The 24,579-nt window shown below is 41.7% G+C and overlaps 1 protein-coding gene across 2 annotated transcripts in view; it reads left to right on the top strand.

Annotated features, from left to right (window-relative positions):
* Positions 1-24,579, top strand: part of LOC144761771 (uncharacterized) — a 995,952-nt gene that overhangs the window by 947,691 nt on the left and 23,682 nt on the right. For both annotated transcript variants that reach the window (XM_078647017.1, XM_078647016.1), the window contains exons 5-6: positions 4,500-4,537; positions 4,644-4,729. In XM_078647017.1, the coding sequence (XP_078503143.1) occupies positions 4,518-4,537; positions 4,644-4,729 (106 nt within the window). In that variant the 5' untranslated portion in view covers positions 4,500-4,517. The remainder of the gene's footprint in view (positions 1-4,499; positions 4,538-4,643; positions 4,730-24,579) is intronic.

Below are 24,579 nucleotides of genomic sequence, written 5' to 3'. Positions count from 1 at the left end.
CTCGAGAAAGCCTGGCGCCACGACCAGACAACAGATAACATGACAGCCCTCAAGAACGCCACCCGCAAACACCACCAGCTGATCCGCACCACCAAAGGGACAACATTTAAAGAACGTCTGGACAACAACACCCACAACAGCAAGGAACTCTTCAGCATCGTTAAAGAGCTCTCCAACCCCAGCGCCTGCAACAATGACATCACACCCTCGCAAGACCTCTGCGACTCACTCGTCTCGTTCTTCCACAAGATCGCCGACATACACAACAGATTCGGCGCACAGACCACCTACCAAACTACCGAACCAACGCCCCCCACCACCACCCTCTGCACCTGGACCCCTGTCAGCACCGAAGACACCACCCGCTTGATGAACACCATCCACTCCGGCTCCCCAACCGACCCCTGCCCACACCACATCTTCAACAAAGCCGACTCCATCATCGCACCCCAACTCCGGAACATCATCAACAGCTCCTTCGCATCCGCCACCTTCCCGGAGAGTTGGAAACATGCCGAGCTGAGCACCCTCCAGAAGAAACCCACCGCGAACCCCACGGACCTCAAGAACTTCCGCCCCATCTCTCTCCTCCCTTTTCCGGCCAAAGTCATCGAGAAGACCGTCAACAAACAACTCTCCACCTTCCTCGAGACAAACGGATCCCTCGACCCCTCACAGTCCGGTTTCCGAGCAAACCACAGCACCGAGACCACTCTCATCGCAGCTACCGACAACATCAGGTCCCTGCTTGACAACGGGGAAACTGCTGCCCTCATCCTCCTAGACCTCTCAGCAGCCTTCGACACCGTATGCCACCGCACCCTGATACAGCGCCTCAGCAACACCGGTATCCAAGGAGCAGCCCTGGAGTGGATCATCTCGTTCCTCGACGGAAGAACACAGAGAGTCCGTCTCCCCCGTTCCGATCCGCGGCCACTGAAGTCATCTGCGGCGTTCCACAAGGCTCCTCACTCAGCCCCACCTTCTTCGTCTACATGAGCCCTCTCACAGCCATCGCACACCAACACAACCTAAACATCACCTCTTACGCCGACGACACCCAGCTGATCCTCTCCCTCACCAACGACCCCGCCACCGCCAGATCCAGCCTCCAGGAAGGAATGAAAGACATAGCGGAATGGATGAAGCTCAGCCGCCTGAAACTGAACTCAGACAAGATGCAAGTCCTCATCCTGGGACCATCCCCTTCTGCCTGGGTCGACTCCTGGTGGCCCCCTTCCTTGGGCACCGCACCCAAGCCAACAGATCATGCACGCAACCTGGGCTTCATCCTGGACTCCTCCCTCACGATGACCAAGCAAGTCAACGCCGTCTCGTCATCCTGCTTCAACACCCTGCACATGCTCCGAAAGATCTTCCGGTGGATCCCCACCGAAACCAGGAAGACGGTCACCCAGGCCCTCGTCACCAGCCGCCTGGACTACGGGAACACCCTCTACGCTGGAGCCACAGCCAAACTCCAGAAAAGACTCCAGCGCATACAGAACGCTTCTGCACGACTCATCCTGGACATCCCTCGTCACAGCCACATCTCTACCCATCTGAAAGACCTGCACTGGCTCCCCGTCAACAAGAGGATCACGTTCAGACTCCTCACCCATGCACACAAGGCTCTCCACGACATGGGCCCGAAATACCTCAACAGCCGCCTCACATTCTACACTCCCACCCGCCAGCTCCGTTCCGCCAACCTCGCCCTCGTCTCCGTCCCACGAATTTGCAAATCCACCGCCGGAGGAAGATCCTTCTCCTACCTGGCTGCCAAGACATGGAACTCCCTCCCCACCGACCTACGGCTGACCCAGGACCATCTCTCCTTCAGGAAACAACTCAAGACCTGGCTGTTCGAGCAGTAGCGACTCCCCCCCTTCCCAGCGCCTTGAGACCCTAGCGGGTGAGTATCGTGCTCTACAAATTTGCTTGATTGATTGATTGATTGATTGATTGATTGATTGATTATACTGTAGTGTGTTTGGCTGTTTATGTTTAAAAATGTTTTACATGTGTTTTTCGGGAGATATTTGAATAATTATTACATTTTTGAAATTTGAATTTTTAGTTGCATTAATGTGTAAATAAATGTATATGTATATATAATTGTTTTTAGTAGGAGGATGTCGGTTTTTAGGAGAGGAGGGTGGGGAGATTTGTAAACCATGAATATTTAAATGTAATGATAATTATGTTAATGCTATGCAAATTAACATTCACATTATGTAAATATATTTTGTTGCAATAAAAAAAATCTAAATAATAAGACGTAGTATTACTTTTAATGCACATTTACATTATATTAAATGTAAATACTTGGTAACATTTGAAATGTATCAAATTTAAATTTAATTTGTCATTTTATGTTGATTAAAGTGTTTATATTTAATACTTTTTATGTATTTTTATACTTACAAAAAGTGAAATGTTGTCTAATTAAATTATGACAATAAAACAAATATGTCTATTTAAGATATAAGAAATAATATATATATATTATTGTTATTTGTCACAGTTTAGGAATATTAGTAAATACTAATGAAAATATATTATTATTAGTGATACACTTATTGTTATATATGTTACAGTTTAATCATACATATATACGTTTTTAGTTTAGGCTATTTTGTTTTTAAGTAATTTTTATTTTATTTTATAGCTCAAAACTTATGTGTTAGTATGGAGTATTGATTGTTTATATAACAGTTTTATTGTCCAGCACCTTACATAAAATGTCTCAGATTGGAGTAGGAATAGTACATACACAGTTAGACCATGATTATGAGTTGGGTGGTCCGACCACCGGACCGCAGCTACAGCAGCCAGGAGAATGACAGCAAGTCGGCAGCATCCCAACTGCCATATGAGGACACTACCACCTGACTGCCGGTGACTCAGTGCCAGTGGCACAGCAGTGGCATGCTTCAGCTCATAAAGAGAGCCTGAAGCACATGCCGACATAGTGCAGCGCCACTTACACGTAGAACCCACTGTTGCCATGCACCATTCCAGTTCTGGCATGGGGGGCACAACATGTGCCCCAGAGACAATTCCCATTGCCCTTGGGGCCTGTTTCGGGCCCCCTGCCCTGTCTTGATGCTGACCTTCTTATGGCAGGGTCCCCACCAAGAAAAGGTTGTCGGAAAGGCAGGTCGTAAACCCCATGCCGGTGCCTATGCCGATACTACCTCAATTGCCTGTCGCTTTCGCCACTGCTGCCGCTGCAGGATCCGAGATCCTGACAATAAAGGCAGTCTTCTGTGTCAGGAACACAAGCAATCTTACCTGTTTGGTTGCTTGTTTGTAGATTTCGCAGAGACATTATGGACCGACTTTCCAGTATCCAGTGTTTGGTATTTTTAGACACATAGGGGCCTATTCCGATGTCGGACCTGAGTCCGTCCGACATCGGTCAGGAGCCGTAACCGACTAACCTCCTGTGGTCGGTTACGGCCCTGCAAGTACGATGCGACCGACACGTATGCTTCACAAAGGGAGCATGCATTCCGAGCGGAATGCATGCCTCCATTGTGAAATGCAGGGGTACAGTTCATCACTGCACCCTGTGGCCGGCACCCCAAGGTGCCTGCCACCGGGTGTAGGGATCAACGGAGGGGCACATGGGGGGCCCTGCTGGGGGCACCCAGAGACAGTTTCCAACTGCCTTTTCATGTCGGACACACCGGCACGAAAATGCAGTGAAAAACTGCCATCGTATTCCCTCGGTCGAAAAGAGGCGACCGGGGAAGTACTCCGAGCCGGTCGTAGGCCATCCAGAAATCCGAGTCGGATTCCTTTCCAACAGAGCCCATCGGAATGGCTCGGTCGGAAAGGAATCCGGCCGACACGTTCCAATTCGGTCGGAAGGGCTCCAAACATGGTTCAGAGCCCTTCCGACCGGAATCTGAATCAGCCCCTGAGGCTACTCAGTTAGAATTCAAGGAGGAGGGCCAGATCTGGGACGTTAGCTGTTCCTGGTTGTCAACCTGCGAGGCAACAAGTGAAAAGAATACCTATACCTTCAAGATTGATTGTCAAATCCTAGCTTTCTATTTACTAACAATCTTTCCTGTTACTTTAGAAAATGCTCTACCTGCGATCTAGGAATATCTGGACCGAGACCTTGTAGTCGTCGTAGGTTATTTTCTGATGGATCGGGGGAGGAGTTGGTCCTTAGAAGAAGTTATGTGCATCTGTGTTTTGAAAGATATACCTTAAATAAGTTACTGATTTTCTTGTTTACTCTTCTAAAATAAACAGCAGTTGTTTACTCTAAATTATGCCTCACTTACTCCTTTGTATCTCCAAAATCTCGTATCTTCACGACCTGTATTCAAAATAAATGAAAATAACATATGAAAAATTCACAGCAAACTTTCAAATGCTCATGCCTCTATTTGTTCTACAAAACATACAAGAAATGTATTTTCCAAAACTCTTGCAATCTCTATTTCCAAATTGTCTAATATTAATCTTTTTCCTTTCAGGTACAGTTGTATGAAAATATGTCCCAAGTTACTTCAAGGTAAATTTTCATGCGCGTATTTTAACCTCTCTTGCGTTGGGCGCATGAGTTGTAAACAAGGAAATGTTCAATTAGCTTAAACTTGTCTGTTCTTCCTTTTTTTCAGCTCCGTGAATACTGCTGAAGAATCAAAGCGGCAAAAACAGGAAACCAACTCCTGCTGGACAAGCGGGATCCTCCGACGGGAAGCAGGTAAGCTACGAGAATCCGTTTCGTTCTGAAGCTGGAGGCAAAACGCTTTTCTGCAAATGGGTGTGGTAATATATGGCCGTGCCGCACCCAAAACGGCCGCTGACGTCTTGCGCGCATTCAATTACGTGCGTCTTTCGTTTGCGGCTTTTCTCGGCAGTGCCAATGTTCCCGCAGCTTCCTTTTGAAAGACTGCTGCCCTCGCTGCACAAACGTAATGGTTGCATTTTGTTTAATGCACACGAGTTCACAACTGAAACCATACCTACAATTAGACCTGACCAAAGCATAATTCTATTCTAAAAACATAATCCTATCCTTGAAAACATAACATAAGTCACTCTCAACACGATACCTGAGTGCCAAAACAGTCCCGTAGTCCACATACTTTCCATATACAATACTCAATGGTGTGCCGGATGCACATGATAGTAGTGGGTTTTATGATGGGAATAAATCTTTTAACTGAGAGTCTGATCCTCACACCTGGATGCACATAGTAATTTAGCAAAACTATAGAGGTGACAAGGGGTGTCATGACATTCTGGCAGTCCAAGCACACTGCTCATAAGGAGGCGGTCAGACCGCTGAGGAGATAGTGTTTTTTTTTGTTGCATATTTATATCGCGCGAACTCGACCCGAAGGTATTGGAGCGCTTTACATGAGCGCCTTATTTACATTACACATTCAGGCACGGGGAGATTAAAAGATTTGCCCAGAATAACAGGATGTGGACGCAACCCTGAGGCTCGAAACCTGGTTTTCAGCACCAAAGTTGGCAGTCTAGCCGACGGACCACATCCTCGGACTACCAGCAATGGTTCGGCGGTCCCAAGACCTCAACAACTTCCCCAAATTGATATAGAATGCAGTGGCAATAGTAAATGTCACCCCTTTAGTGTCCAACTGTTTCTTTAAAATAAGTGTGATTATTAATGTAACTATTTTAGTGTGAAATACGCTTTTTAAATTGTATTTTACGTAGTATGAGTAGTTTATGTCACTTAATTAGCATTTTTTGTGTTTAGAAATATAATAAAAACATTAGTTGTATATTTGTAATAAATACCACAATTACTTACAGGTTTTCATAGAGTAAAGACATAACATTTTTTTTAATTTAGTTTATTCAAAGTTTATTTAACCCCTTGTGTGCGCATGAAGAAACCACGCCGTCATGAGCCACGGGCGGCGTGCGCTCATGACGGCGTGGTTCATTCATGCAGCTGCCGCTCTGCCCACGCGGCATTAATTCCCCGCCTGTGCGGGCAAATTAATGAGCGAGCGGGGCCGTGACGGAACCATGCCGTCATGAGCACACGCCACCTGTGACTCATGACGGCGTGGTTCCGTCATGAGCACGGAAGCGCTGCGCTCACCCCCCACCCCCCACATCGCAGCAAAATTCATGCCTCGACGAAGGGGTTAATGTATATATTTACATTTTGGAAACATATATATTTCTAGTTTAAAAATGTATATATTGATAAATGAAACTTTTTTTATTCATTTTTATTATTAAATAAAAAATGTAAAACATATTTTTCCCTCAAAACAAAGTCATACCATTAAGGACAAGCTGGTTCACATCAGACCCCCTATACCAAGTACCAACAGACAGGAGGCTCATTGAGGTCTTTCACCAGGCCATGTCACTTGTATTTCCTGCAGAGTGTGTGCCATGATGGAACACCACTCACGCTGAATTTGGGACCAATACTGCTAGGGAATTGAGATAAAACACAAACAGTAATAGCAAGAAACTCATATACCTTACTACCACCCCTTGTGGGCTGCGCTATTTTGACATGATCACAAGGAAAATCAAAACATAAACATACAGTACTGAGCAAAAAAGGTAAGCAACTGGAAGGCCTAATAAATAAGCATTTGGAAGCTTACCTCTCACTCAATCACATCCTTGATTCCTCACAATCTAAATTCCGACCTGGGTTCAGTACAGAGACTGCACTCCTGCTGTGACTGATTCACTAAGACTGGAGATGGATGCAGGAAGACCTGTATTTTTAGGAAGCAAATCATTACAAATCTGCATTAGGAACCTATACACTATACTTTAATTACTGGATTGCAAAATAGGAATAACAAATTACGATTCAGTAAAACATACAGTAGTAGACCTGGCCACTAATCATTTAAGGTGCTAGTAACATAATCGATATTCATGCCTTGTGGATACTTGACCGCCAAGGCTATAGATTTGCATAGCTCCACAATGCATCAGGAACAGTTTATGTTTACTCTTCATGTATGCTTAGAAGGCCTATCAATTGCCCGGAAATCCAAATTGTCACTTTTAGCATTGTGAGCTTATTTGAAATGCACTGATATTGCATAACGGATATCTTGTTTCTCAAAAGTGTGAGCATGTTATAGGATTCAGTGTTTTAACTTATTATTATTCTGTTCATGTATAGTCTTACTCTTTCAGCTGCACTCCTGATGTTTTCAAATATCCTGCACTTTTGTTGACTTGCATGTCTGTACACTAGGATGGAAATAACTAGGCAAGTATGCTGACAGCCATCTTATCTTAAGGGGCTCTTATATAGTGCACTGACACCGTAGGTTTCCTGGCGCTGGTTGAGTGCTGTGAGGTGTAAAGGCGGGGGTCTAGCCAGTCTGCATGAAGAGGTAGGTTTTCAAAAGTTTTCTGAATACCAGAAGGGAGTTGGCAGATTTGAGCGGGAGGGACAACTGATTGCAAAGAGTGGGGGCCCGGTGAGCGAATCTGCGGCCGCCGAACTTTTTAAGTTTAATAGGAGGGATGACTAGGAGTTGGCGGTAAGAAGACCGGAGATTACGTACCGGGCAGTAGGGGACGACCAATGATTTGAGAAAGGCGGGGGAGGTCCCAGAACCACCCTTGAAAGTCAGGCAGCCGATCTTAAATGCAGTCCTCTGCTCCACCGGCAACCAGTGGAGTCTGCGAAGCAGTGGTCTCGCAGACTGCCACTTTGGGGTTTTATAGGCCAGTCTCGCCGCTTGGTTCTGTACAATCTGGAGCCTATAAAGGAGGGATTTGGGTAGGCCATGGTACAGAGAGTTTGAATAATCCAGGCGGGAGCCATAACTATCCTATCTGAATGTAACACATGCAACACAAGTATTTAACCTAGCTTCCAGATTATGTGATCCATGCTGCAGCTATCCCTTTTGATATCATTTGATTTGAACTATTAGAATGTTTTAGTGCATTGAATCTTGACTGCCCATTATCCCAATAAAATCCCTACTATTAAAGCCACTTTCCATCATTGTTTTTATAGGTAGTATTTGACTATTTGAAACTTCAGTATCCATGAGTAAATAGAATTTGTGCCCCATGGACCTACAGAACATTTTAAAATAGTCAAACAGGGTCATTTATTTGTCTCTATTAGGTAGCTGTATTATTCCTTTGTATAGTTTTTTTATTTTGTTTTACTTTCTCATGTGAAGAACTTGTAACACCAATTGCACAATCTACATAGCACTTCTGTTCACAAAGATTTTTAAATAAATAGTCATGTATACATGCTTATGTTTACGGCCCATGTAGGACTTCATGTGTATCATACATCTAGAAGCTTAGACAATGTTGGCCTGAAAATTCAGAAGTACTTTTAATTTATTGTTATTAAACCCTGCAGGCCTTTACTCACAACAACCCTAGGTTCCTAAGCTATATACTGTTTTGGTACTACATGTGAACTGCTATATGCAAAGACTCTGAATTACAAATAGGGTGCATGCTGAAAGACACTTCGCGAAGAGCTTCATATAAAACTTGGTATTTAAGAAGCTAGTCATTATCAAAATATTTGTGTTTAATTGCAGGAAGATTTGAAGTGTTTACATTAATCACCACATTGAAAGAAACCAAGGTTTCATGACCTTTTTACACTAACCTCTACATTGAATGCTCCCAAGATAAGGACTTTTCATAATAGCAATTGATGCCCCATTATTGAGGCTTAGATCTCAGTCAGCTGACAAAGTGTACCAGTATTTGTTATCAATTATCATGATCTCATGATGTTGGTTGTTGTACTCAAAACTAAATCTGTTCTTGATGGTCATACAGTGCCCTTATAAGAGAGTTACCTCTTATTCCTTCCTTCAGCATGCTTTCACTGTACCATATAGTTCTCAATCTAGTCTAAAAAAGGTTACTTTCTTATTTACATTGCTATGGTGTACTACAGCTTATTCATAGAGGATACTCTTTTTTAAGACATGTAGGGATACAGGACTGAGCTTGAAGTACAGAATTGATTGCTGTATCTGTTCTAAAGACAGAAGACCACAAAGATATTCACAAATTCTAAATTCTGGTTGGTATTCACAGTCTATTTAATATTGACTTGATTAGCATTCACTTCTGATATAAATTTGTGGAGCTGCACCCTGTCTCCTTTCCACAGTACCAAAATACAGAAAATGTATCTCAGCCGCGCATACATATGAAATCATCCTCAGGATTCTAGACATGTGTTTGTTATTAACATCCTGCAGTCAACTTTTCAAAGGAGAGTGCAAATTTGCAGCCTATCACTCTACCTAAGAAATGATTATCTTTCGAAGACAGAATAGTTGTGGACATTGCTTTTTTATCACTTCTATTTTAATTGGTGTAACCTGTACTACAGCACACAGACAAAACAAAACAGTTTTGGGTTACATGATCCCCTGAATCCCAAGCTTTTCTTTCAGGATAACAATTCACCGATTGGGTACTCATCGAAAAGTGTGAAAGTTCGCATTCCTTTTTGAGAATAACTTAAGTCCCTTAATACAACTCAAGCTCCAGAAGAATCTGAGTCACAGATGAGCATATGGGGCTGCATTAAATTTTGAGTCGGTGCTAATTGCAGAGGGGCCATTAGAGATCACCGTTTCAGTGCATGTGTTTAAACCAAATGCTCTATTAGTGCATATATTCATTTTGCATGTTGATATAATTGGGTCTCAGAATTGAGCCCTGCATACATGCTTATGTTAATATTTAATCTAAGGAGTGTTTGTCCATCCCCAGATCTCATAGTCAGTGCCAAGTATAATGACAGTGTGCCCCAATGTATATGAACAAATACATGGTACTCTGCCACCATCCCCTCACCCTACCTATGAATTACCAAAATAAACAATTTCTGGCCACCACCACTATTTTAGCACCGTTTCCTTACACAAATATCAATTCCTTTGATAGTATCCAAGAAAACATAACATACTGTGGAAAAACATTACATTACTATTATAATATTCTTGTATAGTTAGAAAGGTTTAAGGTTAGCGTTAAGAAATAACATATTGAGAAGACCTTTTACCTGCTGGTCGGGTAGGTTTAAGTCTTCTTCTCGCATTGATTTTTTCCTGGCCTCCAGGCAATTAAATTTCCCCCCTCAGAGAATTCTTTATAATGGTTTTTCAGATCATGCGATGTTAGCTGTTGAGTTTGTTTTGGGAGAAGATACTAGAGCCCCTAAGCGATGGTTATTTAAAAGGCATATTTACTGTCATGTATTCCTATAGGTTCTGAATTGATCCCCCTATTCCTGACCCTATTCTGGTTAAACTAACTATCAAGTTAACTAACAGTCAGCCCATGAGGCAAGACAAGCCCCCATGATGCAGATACCGTTATCTGACGCAGTCACACTACGGCACAGGAACGTGTTATCTGATTAGGTCATAACGCTTGAGATCTAATTAGACAAGCGACATTCCTCCAGCCCCTGATAAGGCATACGACGTTCTCATAACAAATCAAACCTATGACAACCTGGAAAATCCGTGCGGCCATTGTTTTGATTTCACAGAGAACTTCAGTAAAAGAATGTGCTAACGAGCAAGTCGTATGACATCTTTATTGACGTATCTATGCCCATCCTTACGTCAATCTCGGCACCTTTAAGGTATAAATATTGCCGATCTTGCCCTATGCAAACACACGCGTGGTGACGAGACGGAGCAGCCATACTTGCTGAAGCCAAGAGCAGAGCAGACCCCGCTGGCAGCAGCCCCGCCTTCCTGACGCGCTGAGAGACGCGCTGCTATCTCCTGCCGAGAGACCCAGCACCGGCGCTTTCGGGCAGCCCTCGCAGGCGGCCTGGAATATCGAGAACAGAGAAAGAGATACCATTCCTCATTCATCCTAAATTCCAGGTACAGAACTGAATAACCCCTCACAGAGAATTCTTTAGTTATTCACTTGGCAAAAACAAACTTAACTTAAACTGTAACTTTCTATTCCCGCCCACGCATTAGACTTAGGTCAGGTACACGGGGTAGGCGTATTTAGAAACACCAGTTGAGTACGTTTAGTCAAATGTATATGTGTATGTAAATATATTTTAATCATTTTAAACATCATATGGCTCAGAAACCATATCAATGTTTTTACAGTATTATTTTATACTATTGCTTTTAATGTATGCACTTTACTTAACTATAAGTATTGCAATAATATCGATCCATTTCTCTTGTACGAGAAAAGAGACTGATCAATAAATAACACCTTTTTATTGAACACGCCCGTCTCTTCCTTTTCTCTACATTCTGATGAGACTAAGAATGCACGTACTGACTGAGTAAAATAATTGCCTTGTGCTCACACGACTCTGGAGATACACTCTTGATTAGGGGAGAGCAATGTTGTCATGTTCTATGGTTGTCAGAAACTAAATCCCTTCTTGTCTAATCAGGGGAGTTAATTCTTTCCTGAACATTCGAGAAAGTTTCTAGCGAACTCTGAGCTACGCTGGCAAACCCAAAACTCAAGTCTAGTATCGACAGTAGTAGACCTAGTTAACGTCTGGCCTAGGCCTTTACTGCTGTAGGTATTATTCCAATGCGCAGAGCCTATTGGGAAGATAGGAACTACACTACATGGCGCCCAACGCGTTTGGAAAGGGCGATAAAACTAACGTAAGACATTTAGAGTAACTCAGTCGTGCTTTCTCACTCAGACCCCTTTTCCCACATACTCCAAAGACGTCTGGAGTGGGTGAAAGGTTATATCCTCCAAAACCTCGCAGGAGGGAACTCCTATGTATGGTTCTTGGTATAGTCAACGTTGAAGGATAAACAGTTCCAAAATATTGTGCATCTAATCTCTGTTTCCATAAGAAACCTGATCTGCAAACAAACAAAATAACCTTCAGGACAGTAAAATGTCAGACAATGAAGACGAAAGAGAGGCAGTTAGATTAGCAACTGAACTCGCAGCAGCGGATGCTACTATGCAAGACGCAGACCCGGAGATAATACTCATTCCGGTCATTAAAAGGAGATCTATAACCCTAAAGCTTATAGAAAATGGACTGACACCTAGAGGTGGCACAGTCATATTCGTAATTGAGGCACACGAATGTCGGCAGACAGAGGTATACTATTCATGGATACATTTTCCAGCAGCTAATGCTGTAACAAAGTACTTCCACTATTACAAAATAGAGGAACCTCCTGAAATGTACACTCCTTTCGAGGAGGTGGAAGTACCACTCAAATTCCAAGAGCATTTGCTCTTATTTGATGGCGCCCTAAAACATAATAATCACATCACCAGGCTCGGTCCTTTAGGTAGACCAGGAGCAACGTGGCCGGTACTAGCCGGATACACACCACATCCAGACTTCGAAAGAATGCCTGCAGCAGATCTTTTAGTACAACTAAAACAATTAATAAAAATACATAGACAATTAGTTCAGTATGTGATGCGGACTTCAACAATTCAGCCAGCTATTAAACTTCCACAGCTGACCCCTCACCAGGGGAACACAAATAAAATTACACCACAGAACATCCAATCCTGCCTAGGTAAAGTACCGGCTAAACGGGAACAAATACCATTCTGGTTGGCACAGAAAATTACCCAAATAGAGGCGGTGTTTCCTGACACCACCCCGCTGGAAAAACACAGGATACTGACTATCTGTCTTCCAATGGGAATCGCACCACACATTGAGGACTGTGACACTTGGGGTACAGTCTTTGCTTCCATCTACACAAAAACGCACGGTGCTCCATCCATTTCGGTGATACCAGATGTGCTAAAACAAATTCAAGATGAATATGGTCCAGAACCTGCTTTAACTCTTGGTATGAAATTACTAAAAGACTTCAAGCAGGTCTCGGCTATATTATTAGTCAACATAAAAGGTGAAGCAGCAAACGTGGCGATCCGCCAGAGGTTAAAAGAGACAGATATAGCAGACCAACCAGCTGAAATAGCCAGAATCATAGAAAAATCCTATGAGGAACTAGGTAGAGACAGTTTAGGTGGAATACCAGTAAAACCGCAACTGACTGAAAGTCCAGAAAAAATATTTTTTAATAATAATACACCAAAAAAGAACTGGGATGGAAACAAACAATCCAATCCTAAAGAAAAGAAATTCCAGTCCCGAGGAAGGTCTCCTAGGCGAAGAGAGAAATCTCCGAACCAGAGACACAGGTCACCCCAGAGTGACCCCTATGGGAAAAGATATAACCTTAGAAATAGTGATAATATTAAAAAACCTGATAGATATCAAGACATTGATACACGTCCCTCTCAATCTTTTCAGAATTCCTCGCAGAAATCGGAAAGAAGAGGACGATCAGAACAAAGAGAAGAGCACGCCAAGTCCAAAGACAAGGAACCTGCTCAACTAAAAAAGAAATTACAATTTCCAAAAAAGAAGGTAGCCAGTATCAAGGTAGTTAACAATGCCGAGAATACTGAGGACACAACTGAAAAACGGAGAATGGGCTCAGACAATGCTAGACAGTGCAGCAGAAGTGAGCATAGCTCGCAAAGTCCTTATGAATCATCTGGAGACAGTGGACACGAATGAATATCTTCAAGTGGAAACTGCAGACACCAGAGTTAGCAAACCCCACAAGATATACGAGATAACATTACGTATAGAGGGAGATAAGACTAGGAAGATAAGGGGACTATTTTGGGATAATCTCTCCAAGGGCTACGATATCCTTCTAGCTGAAAAAGACTGGCCACCAGAGTTTGTCAGGGAGTGCCCTCATGGCGAAGAAGTAATTATGCCTGCCTTCTCGAATCAAATCCCGATTCATAAAAAATATACACTTGCTAGAAAGTGGGCAGTGGCTCTAGCACCTGCTTTATATAAAAATCATGTAGGATGGGATGAGGATTCTCCTCCTCACAAAATCCAGTTAAAATCACAACCAACTGCACAAAGGCAGTACCCAATTAAGCAAGAAGCTAAAAAACAGGTAAATGAAATACTAGATCAGCTAGAATACCAGGGGGTGATTGAAACTTGCACCTCGCAAATGAACAATCCTTTGTTTCCGGTCTCCAAACCAGACAACTCATGTCGTCTAGTTTTGGATTACCGACACCTTAACACATGTTGCAAAACTTTTGCAGTGCAAAACTCACACAGTGCTGCACTAATGAATAACATAGTGCGCAAAAAATACAAAACTACCTTGGACATCTCCAATGGATTCTTTTGTCAAAATATAGCACCAGAGAGCAGATATTTAACTGCATTCTCTGTAAATGGCACTCAAAAACAATTCTGTCGGTTAGCCCAGGGGTACAAGAACAGCCCGGTGGTATTCTCAGCGAGAGTAACAGAATTACTACAACAATATGATGATGAAGCATTATCTTATGTCGATGACATTTACTTAACAGATGATGACTTGGAGACTCACTTGAAAAGAGTGAACACCATAATACTTGGGTTCGCTGCAGAGGGTTACAAATTCAACTTTAAAAAGTCCAGAATTGCCCATCTGACGGTCCTATTCTTAGGATATGAGTTATCAAGTGAAGGCAAAAGCCTGGCTGACAATTTTCTAGAGAAATGTGCCGTACTCCAAGCACCTAGAACACTAAAAAACTTATAGTCGATTCTAGGCTTCCTAAATTTCGGAAGAACATACATTGCAAATTACGCAGAAAGGGTCAAACCCCTTTATGATCTAATTAAACCAGACTTTAAAAGATACTGTTGGACTCAAACACACACAGAAATTTTGAGATCCTTACAAACAGACATGCTAATTAAAACAAAATTAGAAACACGTGATAACACACGCAATCTTGTGATTCGAGTCATCCCAGGGAGATGCGGATTCACATACCTAACCTCTAATGAGGGAGAAAAGGTACCAATTGCATTCAAATCACACTTGTACACTAAGGCTGAAATGAAATTTAGCCCAACGGAAAAAATTCTTACAGCAACACAGACAGCTATAGCAAAAGAACGAGCCCTGGCACAAGGTAAACGAATAGTAATCGTGACACCAATACCAGCCTTAGAGGCGGTAACAAAGGCAAGCATTCCAAATGCTAAAGCACTCCATCCGAGATGGATACAATGGGCTAACTCTCTTGCTGCAACAGACGTGGTGTACGAATTTGATCCTTACTTAAAAACACAAGAATTTCTCCAATATGAATTTGAATGTCCTCCGCCAACCGAAATTCTGCCTCTAGATCACTACGGCTGTATAATATATACAGACGGATCAGCACAACCCGCAGTAGGGGGTAAACAAGCTTACAGTGCTGCGTGCGCGATTGTTAAAGGTCGTTGGCACGAAGGGAAATTTAAACCAACCCTCACTAAAACACAATCCCTAGGAGATTGTACAGCTCAGCGAGCTGAACTACTAGCATTCAAGATGGCGCTTGAAAATACCGATCGAGAATTCCCCACACTCATAGTGTGCGATTCGTATTATTGCGTTCAATCTTATAATGAATACTTGCAGACCTGGCTTCAGAACGGTTTCAAGGATGCGAAAGGTGGCACAATCAAGCATAAAATGCTCTGGGAACAAGTAGCTCTTTTACAAAAAGAACTACCAAAGACTCACGTGATACATACACTGAGTCATCAACGTGATGGCGTTCACGTTGCAGGGAATTCATTGGCTGATGAGGCCGCGAAGGCAGCTGTGCAAACGGCTTCCGTAGCTGCCGTCACCCGGTCAAAAACAAAAATAGACAGCGAAATACTACAAGCTGTCAGCGCTTCAGAAAAGGATTCGATAGAACCACTCCCTAAAGGCTTTCCAGTAAAATACTCATACATAACTGATGCAAACAATGTTCCTTTTGCTCGAATCCCTGGAGTGGGGGATAGGGCAATTCCAAACATGGAACATAGGTTAGGACTAATAATAGCGGCACACGAAGGGCTTGCTTCTATCCATGCTGGCGTCTCAGCCACAGTATCATTATTAAAACAGAGATACTGGTGGCCACAAATGAGAAGACAAACAAGGAACTATGTTCTAGAATGTGAAATATGTCAAAGAATGAAAGTATCAACGGTGAGACATCCAGCGCAGACGCCCCTTCTAATCTCGGATAAACCATTAGCCTGTGTTTATCTAGACCACTGCGGTCCCTTACAAAGGGATGGTAACTATAAATATATCTTGGTTGCAGTGGACTCATGCACGAGATTCATATGGATGTGGCCCCAGCGGACGGCTGACGCCAGAACTGTTATAAAAGATTTGCGAGTCTTTATCGGCACATACGCAATTGGCATGCTGCATTCGGACAATGGTCCTGCTTTTAGCTCTCGGGCTTATGAGGAAGCCATGGTCAGCATGGGCGTGCAATTGCGGTACTCTTGTCCATTTCACCCTGAGGGGAACGGAATTGTTGAAAGAAAAAACCGTGACATAAAGCAATCTATAACGGCAAAGGTATTAGGTTCGGGAGCTGGGTGGGTCAAACATCTAATAAGTGTCCAACGTAGTCTAAATAACTTGCCAAGAAATTCTCTGAAGGGATTCAGTCCGTACGAATTATTATTTGGAACTAGAATGATTATCTCTGACCTCGACAGTCAGACTTCAGTGGTTAAAGAAAAAAGCTTTGATGTCAAAGACCGTTTGGCTATTTTGCAGGACTTAAACAAAACAAGAAAAGACCTGAGCAACATACAGTTGAAACAACAGCCAACAACCACTGAAGAATCACCACCTGTCCCAGCAAGACCTGTCTGGATTCCAAAAGTCGGGGATCTAGTAAGGGAGAAGATCGCGGTAAAGAAGGAATTTGGGCCTTCTTACAGAAAAGCAGTTCCTGTCTTGTCTGTCAACGGGACAAGATCAGTTGTACTACCGCCACTTGCTGGAAAAAAGGAGAACCGAGTTGTATCCATCGACCTGGTAAAACCACAACATGTGGCCGATAACAAACAGTAGGCCAAGTGGACTCCCAATAAGTAGCAGAACACCAAGGTTTGCTACCAATACAGAGGTCCTAACGAAGAGGCTCATCACATTCGAAACGCCTACAGAAGAACAACAAGGACTATGCAACAATGCAATAGAACTAAGACCTCTGAATACCCAAATAAAAACATTTAGCAGAGACACACCAATCTACAATGAAGTACCAAGTGAAAATGCAAGAAACAAAAATCCTGAACCAATTGGAACAATTGACAGAACTGCATCCGGCTACTTCATAAACTTCGATGATTCCTCTGAAAGCCTCAGTGAATCAAAGACACAGCCATCATCAAAAACCTTTAAAGACAAAGCTAAAGAACTTTTGAACCAACTGAAAGAAACATATCTGATTTCTCCATGGATTGAATTTTGGGTGGGTTTTGGTGCATTTATCCTCATACTTTGGCTCATCATGGTATTAACTTTGGGACGCTTCATTGAGGGAAAATATGCTAAAATGGACACAGCAAGTCAGAACATCAACTTGGTCCTCAAACCACACACATCTTCACACGTCGAGAAAAGAGAACTTTCTTCAGCCAACTTCACAGCCAATCCGATACCTGGTGGGGTAGCCTGGGACAACACTGACTATGAAATTTATGGTCCGGTCGAGATCCTGAAATATCCACACCAAATTAAGATCTCATTGAATGACTTTGCAAAACCAAACTCATTTGCTGATGATTGGGACTTCGAAAGCATTAATAATATGATGTCTGACTTAGTAATGTCTGCTAAATTTACCAAACATGATTATTTGCAAGGTTCTACAAATTATGACAGTATGTATTGCTATAACCACTATGGTAATCACTTTTTACATAGATCTGCACAACCTAGAAATGTTTTAAATTATAATCAATGGGAACATTGTGCAACACCTCCAAAAGGGAGCTCCAGAACCGTTTACGACAAATATTCATATTTTTCAGGTTTTAACACAAGTAATGCTGAAACATTTTATTTTAAATTATCAAACAAGACAGGGATGAAAACGATGATAACCAACACAAAATTGTTATATTCAGACTCATTTTTTGAAAAAATGAATACTTTTGGATTTGATTATTGGACAAAAATGTTGATTTGAAAAGTGTTTGGGGTACAAAAGAATGGCAAGTACAGGATATAGAAGCTTTGTTTAGAGCCTGCATGATCCCAGAACAAATGATATTTTTAAATGACACTGTTCAACAAACCACCTGTCTTGGCTTAGCCAAAATCAAAGATTTAAATAAACCGTCTATTCCAAAGCCAACAATGTTTAGCAATAGCTCTGATACAGGTGAAGAGATAGACGTAAACCATATATTAAACCAAAACAGAACACATCCTGATTGGAAACAGTGGTTGATCTGGCCCACAGATACAAATAACTGTCAAGACAGATTCCTGAATAAAACACAGGGGTTCAAAATGACCAGGCCAGACCCTAGATATCCCCAAAGACATCACCCAGGGATAATAACAACCTACAGTGTGGGCAAATTATGCCTTCAATGGCTTCAAACTTCCACACTGCCTGAAATTAAGCAACACCTAACTTTACTTACTGATGGTGCTGACTTGCGTGATTTCATAATGGGACCACGCAAACAGCGTCAAAAGCGTTTCATAGCAGCCTCTGTATATGCAGCATACAATGAGGCCTGGAAGGTTACTCAAATTGAAACAGCAGAGAAAATACGGGAAATTGACCGTATTAATTTGGAAAAATCACTTTCTGTAGTGGACAATGGGTTAATGACTCTGTCCTCCAGAATTTTTTCATTGGACAGCATTGTGTCTTCAGCAATCGATATATTATCGCAAGACTTACTGTTATTACAACATGGTCAGTCACAATTGCGTTCTATTGTACAGCTTGGCTGGACGTTACAAAATCTGCGTTCAGGCTATGTGCCTTGGCGTTTAATCAACACAACGTCACTATTCCAAATCTTTAACCTTACTGATAGACAAATCGGTATGGCGCAAAAGGGTGCTGATTATACAATCTTGAGCATTGAAAAACTAGAAAGATTACCAATGACAATGTCAGAAAGACCTGTCAGTGAATGGATAATACACGGAATCATAAATATTCCAATCTCAACCTTCAGGTTTCAATACTGCCAAAAATATAAACAGGCTGGCATGTACGAGAAATTGGGAAAGGGGTACATTAAAACAACTTGGAACCTGCCCTATTCACATGCATGTGTCAGTAATAAAGGACAGAAAGTGTTTCTTAGTGGCAACAATTGTGCGATGTCACTAAGTGGCACACTTCTGTGTAACAGAATTAGTTTGCATGGAGCCTGTGAAGGGAATTCATACAACCTTTCATGTCACCAGCAAGGCGCACCTGCAACTGAAATAGAACCATTCTTTCAAAGACTCTATAATGGGAGTTACATTCTTATTGTAGACCGCAGATGTTGTAGTCTTATGCCCGGGACTCCTTATCTAGTAACTACGACTGCGAAGGTCAAGTGCTGTGGATGCTCATTGTTCCCCAGCTCCTTTCCAGACAGGGAGGTAAGGGCATGGCCCGATTTGAAAATTACTTCTATTCGAATAGATACTTTAAGCAGAATGAAAACAGTGCTTCTTCAGACGCCTACAAGGCTCTCGTCATCAAAAGAAACGTATGATCTACAAGTCGCAAGGACGACTGCAGAGATACATACATTATTATCAACTAATTCCCCCGTACATTTCGCGGAAATCCTGAGCGAAATCTTAAATATTTCTGATACCACAGGGGTCTCAAAGGTATTTAAGACAGTATTTTCGATGGCATTAACACCATTCAAAGCCATACTGGGTATTTTTCCAGATTTCGTCCATTCGATTTTTGGCGGACTTCCCCTGATCCTGGGACTAATTGCAGGAATCCTATTCTTAGTCCTTATTTTTCGTTATGGCAACCCATGTCACAGACAAAACTCTTGCGACAATGGAAGAAACAATCCTAGCCATTGGATACCGGGACTGGATATCAAAAATCCTGGGACTCTCCCGGCTTAGAGACCTGAACATGACTTGGTTTCTATCATTTCGACCAATGTGGCAAAGGTGTGTTTTACCTGTATTGAGGTGTCTGCTATGCGGAGAAGAATGCGTGTTAGACACCTGTCTGACGCTACAATCGGATGCGCCAGTGGATGCAGATACATTGTTGGTTCCTACCAAGGTTCACGCTTTGTGCTGCCCTCAAAGGCTGCCAATCCTGATGACGGCATTCGTGGAATCTTCACCACTACGATTGAAGAGTAGTGAAGTTCAAGATGAAAGCAGCATCGAACAGGTACGACCTTCTGTCAGCAATGCGAATCAGAATGTCAATGGAGACAATCATGCGCACGAATGCATGGTTACACCTATTTCCGACTTAGTGGAACTTTCCCATGAAGCTGTTGACAGTTTTTTCGAAAGCCTTAATGATATGATGTTCTCACCCGAACAGAAATAGAGACTTTTGAGCAAGCTCGCACACGGCGTTCCCTGAATTCGGCCTTCAACTTTAAAAATAAAGTCACATGAACAATTTTTCCCACCAGTTCACGGACAGCAATTTTTTAGCAGCCCCAAATTATTTTTTACAAAATTTTCGGGACACTTATCTTCTGCTTAAAGTAAGAAACTATTCCAAGAGAACTAAGATTTCTATTTTTAGATACTTTATAAACTTTAGTTGCCCGCTGGTATGTTCACAAACATTTTATTATGTGATGAAATGGTCTCGAACTTTCTTTCTGTATAGCCATATTAAGAGCCATTTCATGTGTATTTCTCATATACCAAATAAGCAATAATGTATACAAATGCGTGTTTACTTTAGCGTTCAATTCATAGCTTGAGTGCATACAAAATATATGACTGCAATTTTTCAGTATATTTGAAAATTTCAAAATGCATTTATGTATTTTGGGGTGGTAAGGTATACACTATACTCTATAGTATGTTGTACTATGTTATACTATGCATAGATTAGTAAATATGACCATAGTTAGCGTGGAGTGGGTGTCATGTATTCCTATAGGTTCTGAATTGATCCCCCTATTCCTGACCCTATTCTGGTTAAACTAACTATCAAGTTAACTAACAGTCAGCCCATGAGGCAAGACAAGCCCCCATGATGCAGATACCGTTATCTGACGCAGTCACACTACGGCACAGGAACGTGTTATCTGATTAGGTCATAACGCTTGAGATCTAATTAGACAAGCGACATTCCTCCAGCCCCTGATAAGGCATACGACGTTCTCATAACAAATCAAACCTATGACAACCTGGAAAATCCGTGCGGCCATTGTTTTGATTTCACAGAGAACTTCAGTAAAAGAATGTGCTAACGAGCAAGTCGTATGACATCTTTATTGACGTATCTATGTCCATCCTTACGTCAATCTCGGCACCTTTAAGGTATAAATATTGCCGATCTTGCCCTATGCAAACACACGCGTGGTGACGAGACGGAGCAGCCATACTTGCCGAAGCCAAGAGCAGAGCAGACCCCGCTGGCAGCAGCCCCGCCTTCCTGACGCGCTGAGAGACGCGCTGCTATCTCCTGCCGAGAGACCCAGCACCGGCGCTTTCGGGCAGCCCTCGCAGGCGGCCTGGAATATCGAGAACAGAGAAAGAGATACCATTCCTCATTCATCCTAAATTCCAGGTACAGAACTGAATAACCCCTCACAGAGAATTCTTTAGTTATTCACTTGGCAAAAACAAACTTAACTTAAACTGTAACTTTCTATTCCCGCCCACGCATTAGACTTAGGTCAGGTACACGGGGTAGGCGTATTTAGAAACACCAGTTGAGTACGTTTAGTCAAATGTATATGTGTATGTAAATATATTTTAATCATTTTAAACATCATATGGCTCAGAAACCATATCAATGTTTTTACAGTATTATTTTATACTATTGCTTTTAATGTATGCACTTTACTTAACTATAAGTATTGCAATAATATCGATCCATTTCTCTTGTACGAGAAAAGAGACTGATCAATAAATAACACCTTTTTATTGAACACGCCCGTCTCTTCCTTTTCTCTACATTCTGATGAGACTAAGAATGCACGTACTGACTGAGTAAAATAATTGCCTTGTGCTCACACGACTCTGGAGATACACTCTTGATTAGGGGAGAGCAAAGTTGTCATGTTCTATGGTTGTCAGAAACTAAATCCCTTCTTGTCTAATCAGGGGAGTTAATTCTTTCCTGAACATTCAAGAAAGTTTCTAGCGAACTCTGAGCTACACTGGCAAACCCAAAACTTAAGTCTAGTATCGACAGTAGTAGACCTAGTTAATGTCTGGCCTGGGCCTTTACTGCTGTAGGTATTATTCCAATGCGCAGAGCCTATTGGGAAGATAGGAACTACACTACAGATGATGAATGGGTTACTTCTCTTAAATTTGAGATCTCAGATTTTATAGCTCGTAATTCCGGCACTGCTCCTTTGCATATTATCTGGGATTCGCTGAAAGCTTCATTCGTTGTATTGTGATAAGTAAGGATGCAGCTGATTGGTCGGCTATTAGGAAATCTAGAAATTTACTACAACAAAAAATCCAGACCTTAACTTTGCAACTACAATTTAATCCTTCAAGTCATGTTCAAAAGCAATTAAATGAAGCTAAACGTGAACTTAGTTCTAACCAATTCACGCAAAGTGAAGACATTTTTCACAGACAATCTCAAAAAATCTACGAGGAAAGTAACTTTACTGGCAAACTCTTAGCCTGGCAGGCTAAAGAGCAAGCCGCCGCGAACCAGATTCGTTGTCTAAAATGTCCTGTTAAAAACACTGAGATATCACAATCAGTGGCAATTGGCTCTACAATGATCTCTCATTACCAACAGATCTATGTCAAACATCAAGATATAGACCATCAAAAGCTCTCCAACTTTCTTGGTAGATATCCGATGCCTTTTCTTTCAAACATTGAGCAGGAGACAATGATGAGTCCATTTACCAAGGCAGAATTGGAATTGGTGGTTAATGACCTGATGGGTTTCCTGACGAATTTTTTAAAGTTTTTTAAAATTCTTTTTCTGATTTATTACTGCAATTGTTAAATTCTATGTTGACCGGTGGGCGAGTTCCAGATTCTTTTCATGAAGGTACAGCAGTGAGCTTCCTGAAGAAGAGGAAAGATTTGAAAGATCCCAATTCATATAGACCGATTACATTATTGAATTCCGATTACAAAATTACTACCAAATTACTATCTATTCGTTTTAACACTATTGCTGCTGATCTTATTCACCCTGATCAAAACGGCTTTATCGCCGGTCGTCAATTAATCACCAATACGCACTTTTTGTTTGAGGCATTAGATTATTTTCAGATAAGGAGTATTCTCACTTTAATTTTATTATTGGATGCAGAAAAAGCTTTTGATTTGGTGGTTTGGGCAACACTTTTTACTATTTTAGTGCACTTTGGAATTCCTTTACAAATTATTAGCTTAATTCAAAATTTATACACTGGTGCTAAAGCTAACATAATTATTAATTCCATTATGGTGGGCTCAGTTTTAGTTCAACGAGGTACCAGGCAAGGTTGTCCTTTGTCACCTATTCTTTTTGCTTTTTTGATTGAGCCACTAGCTACTGCAATTCGGAATTCTGTGAATATTGCTTCCCGATTATCTCGATGGCCAAAATCAAACTATACGCAGACGACATTATGTTATTAATTAAACCAGACCTGCAATCTCAGATCCACGTTTTACAGATTTTTGAAGAATTCGAAGCCTTAGGTGGTTATCGGATCAATAAAAAAAACTGAAATTTTGGTCTGTGGGGGCTCAGATCCAGAATTGCATCCAGACTTAGCTAGCTGTATTAACCCAAGACCTAAAAGGTATTTGGGAGTTCTGTTTTCCGCTTTAGTACTAGATGTATATATACTTAACGTTGATGATCCTCTTCTTCAGAAGGTTCGCTCCATGTCTGCTAGATGGAACTCGCTGCCATTATCCATTTTGGGCCGTGTAGCACTGATCAAAATGTCCATTCTTCCGCTTTTTAATTTCTTATTTATGACCATTCCTTGTTTTTTGCCTGGCTCCTTTTTCTTGAAAGTAGAATCTCTATTTTCAGGTTTTGTATGGAGTAAAAAGACTCCCCGCGTAGCAATAGGGACACTTTATGCAGATACAGAGCAAGGAGGTCTTTCATTACCAAATATTAAAGGTTATTATAATGCATATTTTGCACAATATTTGGATAGATTTATAACTGAAATACAAGGTCCGGATCTATTTATCAATTTTTTTGTTGATCAAATTTGTCATGAGGCTCAAATTCCTTCCCCCCTACAAGTGCCTAAATCTCCGAAACTCATTAGATATAAGATTATGAATTGGTTCTTCAAAAGAAGGGACGCCATGCTTAAAAGATATTCTCTCCCGCAGTTTAATTAAATGACTCCCTTAATGTATGTTTTAATCCTCATAGGGATTAAAATTGGATCAGAAATCGTAGTTAATTGGTATCGTGCTGGGTTCAATACATTAGCAGATTTTTTAAGGGATGGAGTGTGGATAACTCAGGGAGAGATGTCACGATTAATTCACGGAAATTTTATGTTAATTGGTTCTTATA

This window comes from Lissotriton helveticus, chromosome 6 (genome assembly GCF_964261635.1).
Source record: "Lissotriton helveticus chromosome 6, aLisHel1.1, whole genome shotgun sequence".
Classification (NCBI taxonomy): Eukaryota; Metazoa; Chordata; class Amphibia; order Caudata; family Salamandridae; genus Lissotriton; species Lissotriton helveticus.
This window is presented reverse-complemented; position numbering and strand designations above follow the sequence as displayed.